At 32.6% G+C, this 20,906-nt stretch overlaps 2 protein-coding genes across 2 annotated transcripts; one reads left to right on the top strand and one right to left on the bottom strand.

The window, feature by feature from the left end:
• Positions 1-3,690: 3,690 nt before the first annotated feature.
• LOTGIDRAFT_165140 (hypothetical protein) lies at positions 3,691-12,312 on the bottom strand (the record flags this gene model as incomplete). The annotated part of the gene is made up of 13 exons (XM_009061657.1): positions 3,691-3,864; positions 4,312-4,406; positions 4,693-4,746; positions 5,650-5,685; positions 5,728-5,751; positions 5,806-5,934; positions 7,527-7,604; positions 8,289-8,576; positions 9,035-9,097; positions 9,299-9,595; positions 9,976-10,368; positions 11,999-12,089; positions 12,181-12,312. The coding sequence occupies 13 exons, from the start codon at positions 12,310-12,312 to the stop codon at positions 3,691-3,693; spliced, it is 1,854 nt and encodes a 617-aa protein (XP_009059905.1).
• A 1,881-nt stretch (positions 12,313-14,193) lies between these two features.
• Positions 14,194-18,258, top strand: LOTGIDRAFT_165139 (hypothetical protein; the record flags this gene model as incomplete). The annotated part of the gene is made up of 7 exons (XM_009061656.1): positions 14,194-14,359; positions 14,988-15,245; positions 15,542-15,598; positions 16,038-16,094; positions 17,095-17,205; positions 17,589-17,638; positions 18,082-18,258. 7 exons carry the CDS (start codon positions 14,194-14,196, stop codon positions 18,256-18,258), a joined length of 876 nt encoding a protein of 291 aa, XP_009059904.1.
• Between the last annotated feature and the right edge of the window lie 2,648 nt (positions 18,259-20,906).

Below are 20,906 nucleotides of genomic sequence, written 5' to 3'. Positions count from 1 at the left end.
CCCCCCACCCCACTAGATTATAAGGCTGGAGACCCCCTTCCCCCACAACTTATTTATAATGTCAGTCCCTTCAACTACTCTAGATTGATAAATTTGGTGGATTTTATGTAAGCACAAAACCTGCATTGAAGCTTTGGCCAACAAAAATCGACATGCATTAAACTATTATGTCTTTATTAAATAAATGTAATATAGTTTTAAAGCATATCAAGGTTACACTACGAATAATAATAACAACAAAAACAAAAAAAAAAATTTATACTAAATACAAAACAAATAATAATATACAAAACAACTAATAAAATATAAAATACAAAATAAGATACACATAAAACAAAACAGATTAACCAATTACAAAACAGATGCATTTAATACAAAACAGATGAACCAATTACAAAACAGATGCACTACATACAAAACAGATGAACTGCATACAAAACAGATGAACCAATTACAAAACAGATGCACTAAATACAAAACAGATGAACCAATTACAAAACAGATGCACTAAATACAAAACAGATAAACCAATTACAAAAAAGATACACTACATACAAAACAGATGCACTACATACAAAACAGATGAGCTACATACAAAACAGATGAACTACATACAAAACAGATGAACCAATTACAAAACAGATGCACTACATTCAAAACAGATGAACCAATTACAAAACAGATGCACTAAATACAAAACAGATGAACCAATTACAAAACAGATGCACTAAATACAAAACAGATGAACCAATTACAAAACAGATGCACTAAATACAAAACAGATAAACCAATTACAAAACAGATACACTACATACAAAACAGATGCACTACATACAAAACAGATAAACCAATTACAAAACAGATGAGCTACATACAAAACTAAATACAGACAAGCAAAATAAAAAAACAAGATAAAACCAAAGATATTGCTTAAATAAATCAAAATTTATGTACAATTCATAAAAAATATATGTGTGGTTTTTAAATAATTATTAAAACATAAATATTATAAAAATAACACTGTGTAATAAATACTGTTATTATAACATGTTTATCATATACAATACATGTTTAGTGACTTAATAACACTGTGTTATAAATATTGTTATTATAACATGTTTATCATATACAATACATGTTCAGTGACTTAATAACACTGTGTTATAAATATTGTTATTATAACATGTTTATCATATACAATACATGTTTAGTGACTTAATAACACTGTATAATAAATATTGTTATTATAACATATTTATCATATACAATACATGTTTAGTGACTTAATAACACTGTGTTATAAATATTGTTATTATAACATGTTTATCATATACAATACATGTCTAGTGAGTTAATAACACTGTATAATAAATATTGTTATTATAACATGTTTATCATATACAATACATGTTCAGTGAGTTAATAACACTGTATAATAAATATTGTTATCATAACATGTTTATCATATACAATACATGTTCAGTAACTTAATAACACTATGTTATAAATATTGTTATCATAACATGTTTATCATTTACAATACATGTTCAGTAAGTTAATAACACTATGTTATAAATATTGTTATCATAACATGTTTATCATATACAATACATGTTCAGTGACTTAATAACACTGTGTTATAAATATTGTTATCATAACATGTTTATCATATACAATACCTATTCAGTGACTTAATAACACTGTGTTATAAATATTGTTATTATAACATGTTTATCATATACAATACATGTTCAGTGACTTAATAACACTGTGTTATAAATATTGTTATTAGAACATGTTTATCATATACAATACATGTTTAATGACTTAATAACACTGTGTTATAAATATTGTTATTATAACATGTTTATCATATACAATACATGTTCAGTGAGTTAATAACACTGTATAATAAATACTGTTATTATAACATGTTTATCATATACAATACATGTTCAGTGACTTAATAACACTGTGTTATAAATATTGTTATTATAACATGTTTATCATATACAATACATGTTCAGTGATTTAATAACACTGTGTTATAAATACTGTTATTATAACATGTTTATCATATACAATACATGTTCAGTGACTTAATAACACGGTGTTATAAATATTGTTATTATAACATGTTTATCATATACAATACATGTTCAAGGACTTAATAACACTGTGTTATAAATACTGTTATCATAACATGTTTATCATATACAATACATGTTCAGTGACTTAATAACACTGTGCTATAAATATTGTTATTATAACATGTTTATCATATACAATACATGTTCAATGACTTAATAACACTGTGTTATAAATACTGTTATCATAACATGTTTATCATATACAATACATGTTCAGTGACTTAATAACACTGTGTTATAAATACTGTTATCATAACATGTTTATCATATACAATACATGTTCAGTGATTTAATAACACTGTGTTATAAATACTGTTATCATAACATGTTTATCATATACAATACATGTTCAGTGACTTAATAACACTGTGTTATAAATACTGTTATTATAACATGTTAGATACAGTGAAAAACCTTTGTTAGGCAATTAATAACAAATGAAAAACTCTAAAATATAACAACAAATAATAACAAGAGCAAAACTCTATAATATGAAGACAATTTAATAACAAATAACAAATTAATCAGAAAGGAATGTAAGAAGTAAAATACTAGATGAAAAAATATATAAAAAAAAAACATGATCACAACTTCTACTGTCAGAATGCTCAATGTAAATTTCTAGCAAGCAACAGGCAACAGAAGCACTAACCAAGATAAGTACCAAGCTATAAATTATAAATAACAACCCTTATCTGCTTTTCTCATCAGGCCATCTGATTTAGATAAATTAAAGGTGCGGGCACACAAGCAGTCTTGGTCAGAAATTTTTGTGTGCTTGACAATACTATACATGTATTATCTTCTCATTTTTTACATTTATCTTTAAAAGACTCAAAATATTTATAACATAATGGAATGAAGATGATCCTTTACAAGGATGAAAGAACAAGTCATATCATATATGATAATAAACAATATAAAAAATAGATATACAATTGTTATATAAAATACATATAACACCAATTTAACATCAGTAGTTCTGTCAATATAAAATATATATAACATCAATTTAACATCAGTAGTTCTGTCAATATAAAATATATATAACACCAATTTAACATCAGTAGTTCTGTCAATATAAAATATATATAACACCAATTTAACATCAGTAGTTCTGTCATTATAAAATATATATAACACCAATTTAACATCAGTAGCTCTGTCCATTCTCCAGAACAATGAGTACCGTAAAATACCAGCAAAAACCATTACACTTTGTGTAGCACCAGAAATGTAAGTAATTACCATTACACTTTGTGTAGCACCAGAAATGCAAGTAATTACCATTACACTTTGTGTAGCACCAGAAATGCAAGTAATTACCATTACACTTTGTATAGCACCAGAAATGCTAGTAATTACCATTAAACTTGGTGTAGCTCCGTAAAATACTATTAATTACCAATGCACTATGTATAGCGCCGTAAATTACTAGTAATTACCATTAAATTTTGTGTAGCACTGTAAATTACTAGTAATTACCATTAGGCTTTTTGTAATAATGCATGTAAAGTTTAAAGACAAAATGAATGAACCTTTAAGACCAATCTTCATCATCAGAATCTACTTCCATACTTTTAGGCATTGGCGGCGCTTTCTTGGTAAAGTCTATTGTACTGTACAGAACCTCATGTTCCCGCTTGATGCCATGAATCCTGTAACCATTTGGAGCATTTAACTCTAACATAGCATATTGAACACTTTCTGGCATCTGAAACAGAAAAAAAGATCCAATAATCTAAATGGCTTTTAAAGGAATAGCCTAATTTTTCTTAGATTGGACATCAAATATAAAGTCTCAAATTTGGTCAATAAGAGTATATATTCATCAGTTGGACTTACTAGGTCCCATGACAAAAGTATAGAATCTTTATAAAACATGATATATCCATTGAACTAAGTAATTATTGAAAAATGCTTCTAATGCTTACATAGTTTAATGGATTTTTACATAGTTTTATGGATTTATTATATTATAGATGGATTCTGTCGTATAGTTTGATACCAGGTAAATCCACTGATGAACAAAGAACATTTTTGAGACCATGAAGACATGGCATTGCACTGACATATTGCCTGTCTTCAATGCTAGAGGAAAATCTTGTCTTGACTATTGCCAGTATCCAACAAGGAAATTCCTTGTAGAAAGAATACTAACATTGTTATCTACACCATTTCTGGAATTACTGCTTCTGGATGTTCTTGTTAAAGGGGCACCCTGATATAAATCCATTGTTTCAAATATACCTTCATCTAAAATAACAACAATAAGCTAGTAAAGGAAGTTCAACCTAAAAACTGTCTTTTCGGCTGCTAACAAATGGCAGCACCTTGCAAAATCTCTTCACTTGTTATCACCGACCATGGAAACATCTCATTTGCTCATGTAGTACTAGTAAGTTGTGGTTGGAATTCGTGACCATCCAGTGGATAGCAGTTGACAGTGACTCAACTACCATTTCATTTCACTCTACAACATTCCTTTGTCTCCAATCCCCACTCCACAACCCCCAAATCCCCACCCTAAAATCCAACCAACCTTCTTCTGATGAACTTCCTTCACGCACTGTATTACGATAGTCGTTTTTCTTTTCTGAAAAAGAAAAACAAAACATTCTTTTTATTACAGAAAAATACTCATCTGGATTAATATTACTTCTCAGAATCAAACTCTAGCTTCTGGTTCTTCTACAATTAAAAACATCATTGAGCCCCTATTTAGAACCCTTGACATCTATAATTCTCACTCTTCAGAATTTCGGATCTTCTACAATTAAAACATAATAAAGCCCCTATCGATACCCTTGACATCACTATTCAGACTTTAAATCTAGCTTCCGGTTCTTCTACAATTAAGAACATCATAAAATCCCTATTTAGACCTTCGACATCTGGATTTATCCCTTTCAGAATTAAACTCTAGCTCTCCTACAATTAAAACATCATAAAATCCCTATTTAGACCTTTGACATCTATAACTATCACTTCACACAATTGAAATCCAGCTTCTGGTTCTCCCTCAATGAAATAACCATAAAGCCCTAACAGTATATGTGCAGATATTAATGATATTGTGATGCCATATGTAATAACTGCACGTGTAAGCATTAATACGTTATCTATATTGTATTCATGTAATATACCAAGTTATCGAAGTATGGTACAACAACTAATTGATGGTTATTGACCATGGTTTTCATCAAAAACACTTTTCAAGCAATTTATTTCGTTAATACATTAAAGGAAAATATGCAATCTATGATACAAGACTTTTTAAAGGGAAATTCTGTTTTTTTTGTAGGTTGAAAATATTTTTGATCAAATTTGAGAAAACTAAACACTAAAATCTAGAGAATTGTGCCCTTTAATGTATTTGAAAGTATAAACTATAAAATTCCTGTTTCTGCAACTAAGGTATAATTTGTTAAAAAGAATGGCCTACCTGTCCCTTTAAGTAGGCAAAGTTGCAATTATTTGTAAAAAGCAATCTACTTACTCTGATATTTCTTGTACATGATAACCATAATAACAACTACAATAACAATTACAACTCGAATAATAATTAATGACTTACTCTGATATTTCTTGTATATGATAACTATAATAACAACGACAATAACAATAACAACTCGAATAATAATTAATGACTTACTCTGATATTTCTTGTATATGATAACTATAATAACAATTACAATAACAGCTACTATAATAACAATAATAACTGTAACCGCAACAATAACATTATTCTTCTCTGCAGATTTCACTTCTTTGTTCTCAGGTTCTGAAAAAGACACAAGTTTCTGAATCAGTTTCAAATTTTTTATTATTTTGCATAATGAAAGAATTACTGTGACCCCACTGGAAAATTCTGTGGCCCCAGTTCGGCACCCTCAACTAATGTTTCCTAGAAACGCCATTGACTTTAGACACGCAAAGATGCAATGAATGGTTCAATACATAAACATAAGCAGTCTTTTCTGTTTCGAGGTAGAATTAAAAAGTGATTAAAACTTAAAGGGTCAGACCTATATTGTGTTCAATGGTAGAATAAATAGTAGGTCTTATTGTAAAGGGTTTATAGTAAAGTATTAGCATAGCATTGGCAATAATTAAGCATAGCAATGGTAAAGTATCAGTATAGCAGTGGTAAAGTACTAGTACCGGTATAGCAATGGCAAAAGTTAATAAAGTTGCACCATTGCATTGGTAAATTATGAGCAAAGCATTGGTAAATTATGAGCAAAGCATTGGTAAATTATGAGCAAAGCATTGGTAAAGTATGAGTAAAGTATTGGTAAAGTATGAGTAAAGTATTGGTAAAGTATGAGTAAAGCATTGGTAAAGTATGAATAAAGCATTGGTAAAGTATGAGAAAAGCATTGGTAAAGTATGAGAAAAGCATTGGTAAAGTATGATCAAAGCATTGGTAAAGTATGATCAAAGCATTGGTAAAGTATGATCAAAGCATTGGTAAAGTATGAGTAAAGCATTGGTAAAGTATGAATAAAGCATTGGTAAAGTATGATCAAAGCATTGGTAAAGTATGATCAAAATATTAGTAAAGTATGAGCAAAGCATTGGTTAAGTATATTGATAAAGTATGAGCAAAGCATAGTACAAGCATAGCATTGGAAAAATTGAGCATAGACTCGTAAGCATAGCCATGAAAAGTATTGGCATAGGAGTGGAAAATTATTAGCATAGCAATGGTCAAGTATTAGCATAGCAATAGTCAAGTATTAGCATAGCAATGGTCAAGTATTAGCATAGCAATGGTCAAGTATTAGCATAGCAATGGTCAAGTATTAGCATAGCAGTGATAGAGACTTAGCATAGCAATGGTCAAGTATTAGCATAGGAATAGTCAAGTATTAGCATAGCATTGGTCAAGTATTAGCATAGCAATGGTCAAGTATTAGCATAGCAATGGTCAAGTATTAGCATAGCAATGGTCAAGTATTAGCATAGCAGTGATAGAGATTTAGCATAGCAATGGTAAAGTATTAGAATATCATAAATAAATTATTAGCATAGCAGTGATAGAGATTTAGCATAAAAATGGCGAAGTGGTAAAGTTTTAGCATAGCATTAGTAAATTATAAGGATAGCATTGATAAGGAAATAGCACAGCATTGGCAGAGCTACCAAATGATAAGCACAGTATACATTTTACAAAAATTTCAGGGTTAAACTTTATTATTCGTCTGTTTTTTAGCAGGGTTCAAGATTTTCAAAATCTTTTTAGACTCAACAAACTTTTTATTCATCATAAGACAAATTTCAAAAATTTTATTTGCAAAAAAAGAAAAGATTGTAAGATTTTATTAAACAAGTGGTTGTTTTTGGTATTTGCCACATGTAAATTGTCCTTACCAGAATTAGCTTTAATATTTATGGTGGGATTAACTGTGGTGGGATTAACAGTTGTGGGATTAACAGTTGTGGGATTAACTGTAAGATATAATATAAATTATTGAATAATCGTAAGATTAGAAGAAGACCCAACACCAATATTGTTAGTGTGTGTGTGAACACTCATCTTCACAATGTCAAGATATTTCTGGATGCAGTGATTTGATTGGATTATATGCTAGCGAAGATAGCCAATCAGAGCACTTAACAGAAGGCTGTAAACATTATGGCTTTGTGTTCTGTTCACAGACTTTCTGTTAAGGCCTTAGATTGGGTATATTCACTGGTATACAATCCAATTAAATCACTTCATTTACAAACTTCCATGATAAAAGAAAATTAACTATTGCAGTCAAGGTATAAGACACAGTTCATTATAGCTTGACATTGTAAAGATGGTGAAAACTAAGCTGGACTTGCTTCTAGTACAGCATCAATGGAATAATTAATGGAATAACTTATGGACTTCCTGAGTATTAATAGCAAATGCAACTGTCAGCATGGACAAAAAATTCTTTGTTGCTTTACTAGTGACCTTCCTGTACTAAAACTATGCACATCTATCTATACAGAGAACAAGCCCTACAAGGACATTCTAGCAATACACTACAACCTTCTGTTTATGATAGGCCTAATCTTGTGCACTTGATGAACTTTCCAACTTTGCAAAAAGCCACAGCATCCTTTTATTGGAAAAAAAGTTTGATCTTGTCAAGCACATACCTGTAACACTTAGAGTAAAATTCTTCTTGTTTTCTCCATGAGTGTTGTTGACAAGACAGACGTAAACACCTTCATGAGAACTGTTGATGTTCACAATTTTCAAATCTTTTCCAAACCAATTCTCGGTTATGAAAAACGAACTATTTGATTCAAGGTCTTGAAAATCTTTCTCCCATGTTACGTTGCACTTTGGGTGACACTTAGCTGAACATTTTACTTTCAAATCCTCATATTTTTTCACAGTTATCTCCCTTTGATCTGGCTCTAGTTCTACATTAATGGGTGCATCTGAAAAATTAGTAGAAATTTTTACTAAAACTAATTTAGTGAAGATTGGTTGCCAGGCAAGAGGACATACACAGACAAGTTAGATTAATGGTTTGCAGAAAATACTAATATTTTGTCAATGATATCTTTTCAAAAAAAAAGGACACTAACTCAAACCAACATAATCAGTAACAAATGGGGATGTCGTCTGCTAGGAAGTAATATAAATTACTTGTTGTCAGAGCTTCTTCCAGTATGTGTTGGTTACTGGTATATCTCAGTGATCCTATAAGACCACAGTGTGGCTTCAAGTGTGCTGTTGATAAATGTTTCTGATATACAACCTTCATCAAGACAGTCAGAAGAAATATGGGTTAACTTTCCAAAGTTATACTGAGCAATGAAAGCAAACTCTACGTCGCCACATAACAGCGCCACCTATACACAATCTGATCCTGATAGAGGAATAAGAAACTTACGTTGAGGTTTATAGTAAAAGGTTTCACTCTCAGAGACATTATTACACTCTTCAATATTCAAAACTGAAAACAACAAAAACAAACAATATTCAACAGAACAGGGAAAACTACAAAAAAACAAGGAAAATTAACAGATTTTATATGCAAAACTAAAGACACAAAAAACTATGCAACTTGTCAACTTGTCAAGGGCTAGGAATGTCTTTAAATTAGAATATATATCAAACTGGTCATGGATTAAGATTATTGCCCAATTATATTTACCATCATAATCTGTTGTGTTCTGTAGTCTTTCATAACAAGGGAGATATTCTGTAGCCAGACACGTAATGTTTCCACCATTATGGTCTACAGTCACGTTAATTTGAGATAAAGTTGGATCTAATTCAGTCATTCTCATTCCATTTTTATACCACATTATATACATAGGGTTATTGACCGGTTGACAATCTCCTATACTGGTTGAAACACTGTGACATTCTAGTTGTAAGATTGAAGTATAGTTATCTTCTGGTTTTAAAACAGGATTTGGTGGAGATCGTCCTTCAATTGTGGGTTTGCCTGAAACATAAAATAGCAATGTAGTATGTGGCACCACACAGGATATGTTTACTCTTCAAGACACCTGATACCACTTAACATTATGAAATACTCTCTCTTTTATGATTGATATGCAAAGTTCATCAGCCATTACCAATGTATTGCCAAACTGTAATTTTAGATTGCACGTTTCATTTTGTAATTCAGATTCTTAGTAGGGCCTACTTGTTTTTTGGGGGTTTTTTTCATGAAGGTTTTGGGCTCAGTTTTCTGAATGAGCTCTACTGTATTAAATAATGTAGTGATCATGCTCTATCTTAGGAGAAACCTTATGCCACTCTGCAACTGGGTTGGCCCACTTGGTATTCATCTTGGAGTGTGAACTATTATAAATGGCTTACCTGCTATAATCAAAGCTTTCTGTCCCAAATGAATTACATTGAAATTGATCCAATATATTCCAGCATCTTCTTTTTGTAGTTTTGTTTTTTTTACCATGAAGGCATCATCAGTCATGGTGATTTCTGTCCCACTTCTGATCAGATTATTTGATTTACCATGTATAAAAATTATATCTTCATTTTTAGAATTCATCTTATTTCTAAACCGAATATTTGAGTCATTTTTGAGATCCTGGATTGTAGTTTCATTATCTTTAAACTTTTTTACACTATCATGTTCAATGATATATTTGTTATACTCGTCTCTGAGATCAGAAAGTGGAAAATTTAACACCAGTTCCTTTCCAAGTTGACCAACAATTATTTCTGTTTTATCACACTCTTCACTTTCAACTGAAAAGAAAAAATATTGATGTTTATAAATGCAGTGTATTTTTCTACTTTATCCATTCTGCTACTGATCAAATCAGATGGGCAATGAGGGAAATTTTACCAGGACAGCAGTGTAAGCCTAGGTGCCTGGGTGTCTGTAACCTAGGGGCCTCATTTGTTTTGTCTCATCATCATGATTAGTCAAAAAAAGAACAAAGCCCAACATTAAAGGCCCATTAATACACTGTTTCTATAAGCTAATGTGCATGTATATTGTATGCTCAATTTGACAATAATCTACTTAAAGATGGGTTTCCTTTTATTTTTTAGTGTCAAATTAAGCAAACTATTTCATTAATTGGTGTTTCTAATGAATTATCATGTATTCTTAATCATATCATTATGTTCTTATTGCATATAATTAAGAGTTTTAACCAATCATAAATGTGCATGTATGACTTTTTGACCTTTCTTGACCGGTCACTCATTGGAATTCTGCTGGTAACTCTCTTTTTATTTAGCTAATTATGAATTCATTATGGACACGTGAGACAAACTGGTATTTTTCCAAGTTCATTAGAACATCTCTAGTTTCTATTCATATAAGTATTAACATTTTCATAAATGAAAATAAGGGAACAAATCTTTAAGCTCAGGTTTAGAATCGAGTTTTAGGCCTTTTCATTTGCATCAGAACCTGATCTCATTATTCAGATCCATTCAAGGATATTTTAATGCAAAAATTGGTTTTAAATAGTTGTATTAGGATCCATTTGATAATATTTAACCCATCAATGTCATATAAAATTGAAATAAAATGGTCCCTGCTTTTTCTGACTCATTGGCTAGACTGTGTCCTATTTAGGTCTCTCTTTCATAAGGTAAAGAAATTTGAGAACTTCATTCAAGATTCAAACTCATGAATGAGTGATTGATTATACATCCTGTTAGAATGTCATAGAGACTCTAGCTAGATAATATAACAGAGAGGCCCGTTCTCAAACTGATGTTCAAAGGATTATTATTTCCTTGAATGATGCGTTCTTTTTTTCAGATATTACACTCTACACTCTCAATCTAGTGTAGGGCAATATGAAACATCAGGTGAGAGGGCTGAGCAAGGGCCAAGTCATTCACTATGACCCACTATTTAAAAATAAAAACAAAATGAATGGGTTTAACGTCCTACTCTTCAGCACCTTATGGGCTAATGAAGACGGGCAACGCCATGCTGTGTACAATAAGGGTAATTTTTCCAGGACAGCGGCATTAGCCTACTCTTTTTCACTTTCCAACTGTATCTTTAGTGTGCACAGCATGTAGCACACAGGGCCTTGGTTTCCGATGTCACCCACATTTACAGGAACCATCAGTGATATTCAGCTGTATCGAAACCCTGTTCTCATACCTTTTCCTAGGGAATTTTTCATATAGAAGGTCAATATTTTTCAATTTAATGGAGAAATTTCATATTCTATGAAAAATGTCCTTATTCCTTGTAATATTGTACTACAAAAAAAGTTTAATTTATATTTTCATTTATAATCATAAAAGAAGGGTTGGAATATTACATTGTGCATTAGTTCAAATGTCTGAACCTACTGAAAGTGAAAGGAAAGTGGTGATATTCAAAATTGCAATAGCTTATTACCTGTTTGTAGACAGCACATCACCATAATAGCAATCCACAGCATTTTATGTCTCATTCGTGGAAATAGTAAACTTAAAAACAAACGTGCCCTCTGAAACAATCGGTCATTCGCTGAAATAAATACGTAGTCGATTGTTTTTCTAGTTTCGATTTACAGATTTACAGATTACTCTACAGATTACTTCCGGAAGTCTGTTTAATCGAGAAAAAGCATAGCTGTTTGTATCCAGTATCAAACCCATTCGGCAATCCTCGGCAGTTTCCGTGCTAGTGTAACTTTCACGGAGGCCGTTTGGTCTCAAACCGTCACTCATTTTGAGCCTGGGCGGCTTTGACTTTCAGCTTTTCTCGAACATCCAGATATCCGGAAGAAAGCCCAAGGAAATTGAAACTAGAATTTGATGTGATGAACAGCATACCTGAAGAATACTTACAAAGTGTCAACAGTCATTGCGCGTATTTCGTTTGTTTTAGTTTGTCTGTTTCTATGAAAGTGATATAAAATGCTGTGGATTATTGTCATGCTGATTTGCTGTCAAAAAACAGGTAGGCGAATGTTTGAAGCTAAATCGAATCAGGACAACTCAGATCAGTTTTAATAAGACTCAGACCAACTTTAAAGCACAACTCGTTACTCGGACCAACTTTAAAACACAACTCGTTACTCGGACCAACCTTAAAGCACAACTCGTTACTCGGACCAACTTTAAACAAAACTCGTTACTCGGACCAACTTTAAAGCACAACTCGTTACTCGGACCAACTTTAGAACACAACTCGTTACTCAGACCAACTATATAACACAACTCGTTACTCGGACGAACTATAAAGCACAACTCGTTACTCGGGCCAACTTTAAAGCACAACTCGTTACTCGGACCAATTTTATCAAACAGTTCGTTGCTCGGACCGGTATTTTTATAAGACTCGTTAAAAGAGATTATTTACAAGGATTATTATATTATTAGTATTTTACGAGGAGGACGTCATAAACAAGGCGAAATACCTTGATTTACATTTAATTAGATAAGTAGCCCTGGTTCAAGGAAATAATACAGTCATAAATATCGGTTTCAGAATGTGTTGCTCATTCATATAATCTAGCTAATAAGAGTCTCTTATGTCCTATACTAATTAGCTAAGGTCTCTTATATCCTACACTAATTAGCTAAGGTCTCTTATATTATATAGCTAGGGTCTCTTATATTATCTAGCTAGGGTCTCTTATACTATCTAGCTAGGGTCTCTTATACTATCTAGCTAGGGTCTCTTATATTATCTAGCTAGGGTCTCTTATATTATCTAGCTAGGGTCTCTTATACTATCTAGCTAGGGTCTCTTATATTATCTAGCTAGGGTCTCTTATATTATCTAGCTAAGGTCTCTTATATTATCTAGCTAGGGTCTCTTATATTATCTAGCTATGGTCTCTTATATTATCTAGCTAGAGTCTCTTATATTATCTAGCTAAGGTCTCTTATATTATCTAGCTAGGGTCTCTTATATTATCTAGCTATGGTCTCTTATATTATGTAGCTAGAGTCTCTTATATTATCTAGCTATGGTCTCTTATACTATCTAGCTAGGGTCTCTTATACTATCTAGCTAGGGTATCTTGTATTATCTAGCTATGGTCTCTTATATTATCTAGCTAGGGTCTCTTATATTATCTAGCTAGGGTCTCTTATATTGTCTAGCTAAGGTGTATTGTATTATCTCTGGCTAAGGTCTCTGTGTCCATCAAGCATCTGAAATCCATTGGCTTTTGTGGGATACGCCTCATTTTAAATATGTTTAATGCATTAGATTTTTGATGCAAACAAAATGGTGATGCCCGGTTGGCTACAGACTATACACCTCAATAGTTATAAATTTAAGACTGATGCTGTCATGGCAAAATTCCCCTCGTTGCACACTGCCCAATCATATTTTATAAAAGTAGGATGTAGAAATAAATATCAGTTCAGTTTTACGTGTGATTCTCTGAATTTCTTTCTCCAGTTGAAAGTGAAGAGTGCAACAAGACAGAAATAATTGTGGGTCAACTTGGGAAGAAACTGGAGTTTGATGTTTCACTTTCTGATCTCAGATACAACATTAGCAAATATATCACTGAACATGATGGAAAGAAGATCGAAAAAGAAATCAAGATTCAGTTACTGAAAAACGAATCACGTATTCGGTTTGATAATACGATGGATTCTAAAATAGATCATTTAACTATGGGCCAGAGAGAAATCTTCCTGACCAATGACACGTTAATGCTCAAAATAAAAAGAACTACTACAGAAGAAGATGCTGGAATATATTGGATGGAGTTCAATAAAATCCTTGTGGGACAGAATGCTTCGTCGATTTCAGGTTTGATTTTATGAGGATTTATAGGGCGGGCAATATACTGCTTTCACGATAGTTACTGGAATATGAATTTACATCGCCACTCTTGTCGACAAGTCTTGTAGGCACTATATACTATACAGTTTTTATCAAATTTTAATGGAACTTCGTATGCATATATATTGATGAGATCTCGGTCAAGTTATGATTTACAATAATGGGATGAACAGGTTTTGAGTTATTCCCCTCGACTTACTAAAAACACATACAATTTGGCTTAAAGTCACAATAGAGGCTACAGTTTTTATCGTATCTTAATGATGATTTATATTTAAAACACTGTTATATCCAACAGCTGCCAGTGGGCATATGTTACCTTGCCTGGCAAGCTCTCTATTATACTGTAGTAAGGGATTCAAATTGTGGAATATGTAAAAAAAAATTAAGGAAATAGAAATTCAATTCAAATGGTCCGCAAGACAGACTAATGATCCACTTATAGTTCAAAAACTTTTTATTCCATTATATATAGAAGAGTGAGCTTGCCCTATCCATCACAGAATTTATTATAATGGAGCTCAAGATATCTCCGTCCTTGCTTTCTTATCATTTCATTTTTAAATATATTATTTTACAAATGTTTTTGTTTCAGGCGGAACAAAAGATAACTATACTTCAATCTTAAAACTAGAATGTCACAATGTTTCAACCAGTATAAGAGATTGTCAACTGGTCAATAACTCTATGTATATAATGTGGTATAAAAATGGAATGAGAATGACTGAATTAGATCCAACTTTATCTCAAATTAACGTGACTGTAGACCATAATGGTGGAAACTTTACGTGTAAAGCTACAGAATATTTCCCGGGAAATGAAGGACTACAGACCACAACACCTTATCCCTATGGTAAATTTAATAAGGGTATTAATCTGTTTTCTCATAATGAGTCGTTACCTTAACCTTAACATAACCAAGTTTTTATATTTTTTGATCCAGTACAAAGTATGATTTTGGGAAGTTAACCCCCATTTCCAACACTTACTGTTTTAATGGGGATTGTGTATCCTAACCATGTGTCGGCAGTATGAGATGAGCTCTATACTATTAGACAAACTATCGTCTGCTATGTATGTGTATGTTCTCTTGTCTAGCAACCAATCTTCGCTAAAACTGTTTAAGTAAAACATTAACTAAATTTTCAGATGCACCCACTGATGTGAAACTAGAGCCAAATCAAAGGGAGATAACTGTAACTACAGGTGAGGATTAAAATGTTCAGCTTAGTGTCACCTAGTGCGACGTTATCCCGGTGACAGATTGTGTATAGGCGGTGCTGTTCTATGGTGACGCTGAGCTCACTGACTTTGCTCATGGACTAAAGAGTCATTGATATTTTATTTCTGTCCGCTGTCTCATCCCAAATCCTCTAATTCTTATAACAACAAAGTATTTATAAAAATCCGTACAAGCAAACAATTCCAGTTGCCAAAAGTTTCTTTCAAGGCATGACGAAATCGAGAGCAATAATTGTATTGTAATGGACTCCCAAAACGAGGAGCACCATCAGGTGTTTGGAAAATAGTATGCATTTGCTGTAGAAAGGTCATCTAATTCCCCTGCCATGTCTGTGTACATTCTCTTGCCTTGCAACCAATGTTCAATAAAACTGTTAAAGTAAGACGTTAACTAAACTTTCAGATGGACCCAGTGATGTAAAACTAGAGCCACATAAAAGGGAGACAACTGTAACTACAGGTGAGGATTTGATAGTAAGATGTTCAACTCCAAAGTACAGCGTAACACGGGAAAAAACTTTCAAGGCCTCAAATCAAAAACCGAGCATGTTCAGAAATGATTTCAAATTTGAGAACGTCAATCGTTCTTATGAAGGTGTTTACGTCTGTCTGGTCAACAACGTTCACGAAGAAGCCAAGAATATATAACATATATTGCATATATAAGTATCCTAATTTCGTGCTAACCAATTTTTCGTGCATCTCCGGAAATGATAAATAATTTACATGTGCGACCTCGCGTGACATGGGTTATCTGTACAATGTAAGCTAGTAGAATGAATCGAGTAGTTTCAAGTAAAATATATTAATGTATCCATTGACAAATACAAAATGGCGAATTTCAGTTATTACCAAACGTCACAATTTTTTATCGGCCGAATTTTCTTATAATCCCTACCTGTAATCGAAATTCCAAGTGTAGTTTGCTAGAATGTAGTCCAATGAACGAAGTCACGTGATCAACTAGCGGATTCTGTGTTAGCAGAAATTCTATGGAACACAATTTGGGCCATATTCTTATGTTGTTTCAATGAATTTTAGCAATAAATCACGCTACGTATCTTATTTGGTCAGTCACTATTTATTTTTTAAATCATGGTTCTTTGAAGGAATTGTCATTAATTATAATGAATTGATATCCAAGATACTAAGCGAAGTTAATTATACCACTGGGTATGCATATAACGTGTTTTTCTCGACTTATTTATAGATCAAAAATTGTACACGAAAATAGGTGACGCATTTTGCCACCGTTGTCAAGTTGGTTACTCATGAAATATGGGTCAAAGTGAGGGATTCATAGAGAAAATCGAAACAAACCCATTTTAGTTATTTTGTAGAATATCTATTTTTTTAACTTCGACGAAATTGGATGTTGAATCCTTATATACACGAAAATAGGTTACACTACTGTATAACTTTATGATAATGATATTATTTATTCTACTTCTTTGTTTCAGAAACTGAAATGATGAATAATGTGATTGTTGCTGCTATAGCTGTTATTGTTGTTGCTATTATTATAGCGGTTATTGTAGTTGTTATAACGGTTATCATTTACAATAAATATAGTGAGTACTAACTGTACCTATACTGCTAGAATGTCCTTGTTCGTAACGTTAGGTAGCGAAGTTCTAGATTGCATTACCGGGCTTCTATCTGCGAAAAACTTGTGTCTACATTATCTTATCCGCGTTAAATATACAATTACATGTACTCAGATGTATTGAATGTACCGTAATTATACCGAGCATCTTTTTATTTTGCAACATACGGTTGCTTGCACGTGCTGTTAATATTACCCCATGACTAAAAAAGGTTCCAAATTTCTGCTTTATGTTATTTTTAATTGTAGGAGGACTGGAAGCTAGAGTTAAGGTGATATAAATCTAGCTGTCTATTATCCTGTCATTACAAAAAAATAGCTAAACCTTAATTTTTTTGGTTTTTTCAGAAAAGAAGAAACACTATAGAGTGATTTACTGGAGAAGAACAGAATATGAGGTAAGGTTCTTGTATTCTATCCAAGCATTTTTCTTGTTTCTGTCCAGTTTTTCTCTCTCCCAGTCTGATAAAATTGCTGGATGTTTTGTTTCATATTTTGTCTTTAGGTGAAAACATTGTCACACAGCCCATTCTTTACGTCATTAAGATACTTCTCCAATCAAACGTTCTGTTCAAAAACAGATTTTCAGACTATTTATGGACTTCTTGGATATTCATTGAATTAAGAATTGACTTGTACTGTCCGTCAATTTTAAACAGTGTTTGTGATTAGTTAGAATAAACTATGACAAGTTCAAACCATTAGCTAAAAATTCAACTGAATAGGATAAAAGACCAGTGAAAAGATGAGGCGTGGCATTAGGGTGTGGCATATACATGTCATGAAAAGAGGGTGGAGCTTGTCTTGAAGTTTTCAATAATCAGATCTATTCTAATTCTAGGAGCCAGAAGATATTGTATATGCTGAATTAGACTTAAATACTCCAGATTGGTATAAAATTTATGGCATCAAACCAGAATCTGAAGTTGAGTATAGTACAATAGACTTTGCCAAGAAAGCGCCAAAGATACCCCGAAATATGGAACTGGATTCTGATGACGAAGACCAGCTCCATTGAAATAAATAGTGCGTTTTGTGTTAGGCAAGTAGTATGCTTCTTTAAGTAGTTAAGACTCAGTTATGAGGTTGGAAACTTTACATGACATCATTCTCATGCTTGCGTTGAAAAAATGATGGTTTTGGGTACTAACCTCATTTGGCTTGTGGAAATCTGATGACCGTCAGGAAGACATCTTTCTTCATATTTCCAGTCGATCCAGCTGAAAATGGACACAGAAACAGGTTGGGCCAAGGACCAGCCAAGAATCCCAAGTGAACGTTGTTTTTTCTACCTTTTCTTTCATTTTCCGGTATACCCGAAAACCTGCCAACCTGTGCCTGGGATAATAACTTGGCATTGGCTTTTGGAGAAATGACATAGCTACGGATGTTAGATTGTTGTTTAATTTATATGTATAGCTACAGAACTACTGATGTTAAATTGGTGTTATATATATTTTATACTAACAGAACTACTGATGTTAAATTGGTGTTATATATATTTTATATTGACAGAACTACTGATGTTAAATTGGTGTTATATATATTTTATATTGACAGAACTACCGTTATAACAACTACAATAACCGCTATAATAATAGCAACAACAACAACAGCTATAGCAGCAACAATCACATTATTCATCATTTCAGTTTCTGAAACAAAGAAGTAGAATAAATAATATTATTATCATAAAGTTATACAGTAGTGTAACCTATTTTCGTGTATATAAGGATTCAACATCCAATTTCGTCGAAGTTAAAAAAATAGATATTCTACAAAATAACTAAAATGGGTTTGTTTCGATTTTCTCTATGAATCCCTCACTTTGACCCATATTTCATGAGTAACCAACTTGACAACGGTGGCAAAATGCGTCACCTATTTTCGTGTACAATTTTTGATCTATAAATAAGTCGAGAAAAACACGTTATATGCATACCCAGTGGTATAATTAACTTCGCTTAGTATCTTGGATATCAATTCATTATAATTAATGACAATTCCTTCAAAGAACCATGATTTAAAAAATAAATAGTGACTGACCAAATAAGATACGTAGCGTGATTTATTGCTAAAATTCATTGAAACAACATAAGAATATGGCCCAAATTGTGTTCCATAGAATTTCTGCTAACACAGAATCCGCTAGTTGATCACGTGACTTCGTTCATTGGACTACATTCTAGCAAACTACACTTGGAATTTCGATTACAGGTAGGGATTATAAGAAAATTCGGCCGATAAAAAATTGTGACGTTTGGTAATAACTGAAATTCGCCATTTTGTATTTGTCAATGGATACATTAATATATTTTACTTGAAACTACTCGATTCATTCTACTAGCTTACATTGTACAGATAACCCATGTCACGCGAGGTCGCACATGTAAATTATTTATCATTTCCGGAGATGCACGAAAAATAGGTTAGCACGAAATTAGGATACTTATATATGCAATATATGTTATATATTCTTGGCTTCTTCGTGAACGTTGTTGACCAGACAGACGTAAACACCTTCATAAGAACGATTGACGTTCTCAAATTTGAAATCATTTCTGAACATGCTCGGTTTTTGATTTGAGGCCTTGAAAGTTTTTTCCCGTGTTACGCTGTACTTTGGAGTTGAACATCTTACTATCAAATCCTCACCTGTAGTTACAGTTGTCTCCCTTTTATGTGGCTCTAGTTTTACATCACTGGGTCCATCTGAAAGTTTAGTTAACGTCTTACTTTAACAGTTTTATTGAACATTGGTTGCAAGGCAAGAGAATGTACACAGACATGGCAGGGGAATTAGATGACCTTTCTACAGCAAATGCGTACTATTTTCCAAACACCTGATGGTGCTCCTCGTTTTGGGAGTCCATTACAATACAATTATTGCTCTCGATTTCGTCATGCCTTGAAAGAAACTTTTGGGAATTGATCACCGAGGGTGTGGTATTTCGCCGGGGCTATCCGGGGATATTTTTAAGAAAAAGAAGCCGTTAACAACATTTCAAGCAATCTGAGATTAAACAATTTTTGAGGAAATATCGGGATTCTTTTTTGTGACGAATCTTTCTTTTTACCCGTAGTCTACCCGTCAGATCAATGGAAACAGCGTTTTTAGGGCCTCTTATTCTTAAAATTCTCGAGGAAACAAACAATGTAATCCCCACCTCCAACACAACCTTACTCGCGGGGGAATGACATGGATGAAGTAGCCCTATGTTGATTTTGCAGATTTAGAAAAATTGGTTTGACCCCCACTTTATTTTCAACAAATTTAAAAGTATGATTTTGCCCCAAAATATGTGTCAGAATACACCAAATGAATTCAATTTTTCGACAATTTTCTCATGAGAACCCTCTAAGACGCACCATGAGAGGCTTGCGACTATGACGCCTCTGTAGAGCTGTCGCATTTTGAATTAAGCCCCTACTCTCAGATGGCTGGTACCGACCGCCAGAGATTCTAAATGCTGTTTCGGACAGTAATCATATTAATTATAACAATACCTGTTTGAAGACAGAACATCAACATTACAACAATCCACAGCATTTTATATCACTTTCACAGAAACAGACAAGCTAAAACACATGAAATACACGCACTGACACTTGTTGAGTTTTTCTTCACAGTACATGCTGTTCATCACACCGTAAATTCTAGTTTCA

This window comes from Lottia gigantea (genome assembly GCF_000327385.1).
Source record: "Lottia gigantea unplaced genomic scaffold LOTGIsca_49, whole genome shotgun sequence".
In the NCBI taxonomy this organism is placed as follows: Eukaryota; Metazoa; Mollusca; class Gastropoda; family Lottiidae; genus Lottia; species Lottia gigantea.
This window is presented reverse-complemented; position numbering and strand designations above follow the sequence as displayed.